The 3688-nt window shown below is 53.2% G+C and overlaps 1 protein-coding gene across 1 annotated transcript; it reads left to right on the top strand.

The window, feature by feature from the left end:
- The first annotated feature begins 248 nt into the window (after nt 1–248).
- On the top strand, nt 249–3607 carry LOC137672062 (ciliary microtubule associated protein 1A-like). Its single transcript, XM_068416014.1, has 6 exons — nt 249–354; nt 1153–1356; nt 1579–1680; nt 2027–2148; nt 2587–2727; nt 3524–3607. The coding sequence occupies exons 1-6, from the start codon at nt 249–251 to the stop codon at nt 3605–3607; spliced, it is 759 nt and encodes a 252-aa protein (XP_068272115.1).
- The last annotated feature ends 81 nt before the right edge of the window (nt 3608–3688 follow it).

Raw genomic sequence — 3688 nt, 5'->3', positions numbered from 1 at the left:
CCCCAAGGCCACCCATCAGCTGACACCACAACCTCTCCTGCCCGATTGCTGCCTGCCCTCACCCTCGCTGTGCTCTGCGACCGAGAGCTGCAGCAGCTGACAAGCTCATCCGCACCCAGTCCAATGGCCAAGGCTGAGAAAGGTGAAGCGTTGCTGCTCTTCCCAGGGAGGTTTCACCCCGGGCCTCTGTCAGGGAAGCCCTCAGCAACTCTCCTGCTCTTGTCTTAGGCTTTGTAGCCACCTCTAACATGGACGGAGCCTGGGTGGGCGTTTGGAGACCTCATCGCCCACGCGGCCCCATCACGGCCCAGTTCACCAGCCCGGGACCCAAGTACTCAATCCCCAGGGCAACAGGTAAACTCACCATTGCAAGGGGGGTGCGCCACATCCACTACCGCCAGGGGACAAGCAGCCACCACTCCACTCCCCTTTGTTCCAGACCTCCATGCCCTCAGCTGCAGCAAGGACAAAGGCCTGCCAGAGGAAGGCTCAGGCTGCTCCTGGGAAAGCCCTGGAAAAGAGCTGCCTGACTCTGCTGAGCACATAGGGGGCCTTAGCAGCACCTTAACCCCTGAGTGCATGGGAGGAAGCTTGTTCTGTATCTTTGCTATGAACTTGTTGCTCCCACCTCACACTTTTCTTCTTCTCCTCCTCCTCTTTGACTTCTCCTCCTTCACTTTTCTCCTCTCTTCTCTTTTCTCCTCTCTTCTCCTCCTTCGTCTTCTCCTTTATCTTCTCTTCCTATTCTCCTTCTCCTTTTTTATCATCTCTACTTCTTCTCCTTCACTTTCTTCTTATCCTCCTCAGTAGTATCACTAAAGTTTCAATTTCTTTCCCATCGGGGATCTAGGAAAGCAAAACATCACAGAGACGATCTTTACATTTGCTTTAATTTAGCTTAGCAACTGTTCTGGGCTTTAATACTGCATAACAACGGTATGTTGCTGATATTCTGATTAATTGCACAGGGCTTGCATTGTTCTTGCTGGCAGTCATTGTACCATTGTGTTGGCCCGCAGGTAGCATTCTTGGAGGAAAAAGTCATGCAGGAAGGGAATTTCTTGAGGCCGGCAACTCCATCTACTGCACTGTGAAACTAGCTGTAAATATGCACTTGCAGGCAGGTGTCCTTTCACAGGCTTTTCTTCCTAGGTTACCTGACTCACGATCCCACTAAATCCAAAGCCCCAGTGTGGACATTTCACGGGGCCAAACCTCCCGTCGTGGGCAGCTGCTCTCCAGGTCCCCGGCACTACGTCCAGCCCTCCGTCACCAGGAACGGGAAGTACGTGGTCCCAGCACATCCCATCTACGGACTTCCCAAGATAATGCTATCCAACATGACCCCTGGACCAAGTGAGTACCATTTCTCCAGCACTTCTTACAGGTGAGACAAGCACACCTTCCTTTTGCCCTGTACTGCTGGGGTACAAAACCATCAGCTCATGCCCCGAACGGGCTTCAGAGGCTTCCAGACAGAAAAGAAATAAGGCTGAGCACCTCCTCCTCACTTTTTGTCTTTGGCTTGAGGAAAAGAGCCCAGCTTCACTGATTTTCTCTGCTTCTCCTCTGCCCTAGGCAACTACTCCACCGACAAGGCCGGCAAACACCTCTACAAATGTGCGCCGTCGCCGTCGATGGGCTTCAGGTTCAAGGCTGTCAAAACTGAACAATGTCCAGGTAAGGGAACTTGGGGAAATACACACACTTGCAGCCTGTGTGTCCTCCAGGGAGAATCTGCTGGACAGCTTTTTCAGCAGTTCTAGGGAAAAGCCTACACAGCAGGACACGCTTGCTTGATGTCCCAGAGCACCAACATAATTCATCCCCCAGAAGAAGAACTGGCAACTCAGGCTTGGAGCTGCTGACACACGCTGTGTGCAACAGAATGCGGAGGCATTGGGAGGAAGGGCAAGACATCCTTCCTGCTCCTCACAGCAGGTTTGGCTGGCTGCTTCTCTCCCACCCAGGCGCTGCTCCTCTCCCCGCAGGACTCACACATGCTCTCTTCCCATTCCCCTTCCAGGTCCTGACACCTACACCCTGCCTAGGCTGGTGGGGCCCAACACAGCCTACACCCGTGCTAGCCCGTGTTACTCCATGAAAGGGAGGAGTAAGCACAATGACTTTGCTGAAGACCTCTCCAAGGTGAGCTACGCTTCTCTGCTCTCTTGCGTCAGTAGCTGTAGCTCAGTTGTTCTCCTCAGGGCAGAAGGGCTCCAACACCTGCTGCAGCCTTTCTTAACGCACACCTCCCTGCATCAGCAGCAAAACCCAAGAAGCCATGGGTCCCCTGGCTCTCCTCCTGTTAACTGTGGGAGAAGGGAGGCTCTGCCGACACCTGTAGTCCCTCTCTTTCCAACACTGAGAGTTTTGGTGGGGCAAAGCTCATTGGCACTAATGTCCCTCCTCCCCTGGGAAATCTGCCTCTCTGCAAAAGAACAGGAGATGCCCTTGTTCCAATCGCGCCATGCCTCTCACACATCCTTTCTGGCCACTCAGCTCAACTAGCGCAGCCCGCGGGGGCACCTGGCAAGAATCAACACTTGCCTTTTGTACCCAACAGCTTCCATGCCTCTCTTACAGACGCCTGGTCCTGCTGCATTGCCCAGGTTGGAACTGGACGTCTGCAAAAAAAGGGCTCCCATGTACACAATGGGAACCAGAATTAGACTTGGAGGGGACGAAACAGTGAAGCCGGGGCCAGCAGACTACTGCCGGGAAAAGGTAAGGCAGCCTGCCCGCCTCTCCTCCTCTGCTTTGCAACAACAATCCCTAAAGCATCTCCCCCTTCCAACGGGGCTTGTGAGAACTCAAGATCACTGGAGTGATAAACCGCAGGACAGCAGGCCTGCTCCCTTGCCTTGGCCCAAGGCCGAGCAGAGGGTGGCCAAAGAACACAGCTTTGCCTCTCCACTGGCTCAGCCATTCAATGCTGATACATGATCACACATCACAAGCTCTTCAGGAGGACAGAGAAGGGACAAGCAGACCCAAGAGCAGACCTTTCTCATGCTCTGGGGATCAGCTGGGAGGGCAGGGGCATCTAGCAAAGTTTGGCTGGAACTAGAAGGCCTCTGGACTCAGAGCAGGTTCCAGTGCCAGCTCAGCTCCAGCCTTGACCCTGCCCTGCCAGATGGAGCAGGGATGGTGTCACTGCATTTTGCATCAAACACAAGTTCTTTGTTTTGAGTGGCCTAAAAACACTTGAGGGATGTATTTTCCCTGCCCCTAAAATCCTTTTCTCTTGCCTTTACATTCCTCCCCAAAAAGGGGAGAAATGCCAATCAGTAACAGCAGCAGACCATTAGAAATGTCCTGATAACACAGGTGGTTTCCAACAAGCGTGCCACTGGGACAGGGGGAGTTATCTCAAAGCGCCCAGCCATGCACACAGCAATGCACGACAAAGGGCAAACGCACATTCATCAACATGTTAGGCCAGATGGCCTCACTGAAGACAAGTCTTCTTGAGAATGTGGCACCACAGTCACCGTTTTTCTTTTCCCTTCTCCCCTTCCAGGTGATGCTGACCAAGCCTCAGGCACCTGCTCACACTTTTGGACTCCGCCATTCCGTCTACACAACTACTTTAATACCTCTGTGATGAGTCTAATGAAACAACATACCCCAAAGATCTTGTCTGTTCACCTTCCGCTGTGGGGAGAGCGGGTGTGCGTGAGTGAGG

Source organism: Nyctibius grandis, chromosome 19, assembly GCF_013368605.1.
Source record: "Nyctibius grandis isolate bNycGra1 chromosome 19, bNycGra1.pri, whole genome shotgun sequence".
NCBI lineage: Eukaryota > Metazoa > Chordata > Aves > Nyctibiiformes > Nyctibiidae > Nyctibius > Nyctibius grandis.
This window is presented reverse-complemented; position numbering and strand designations above follow the sequence as displayed.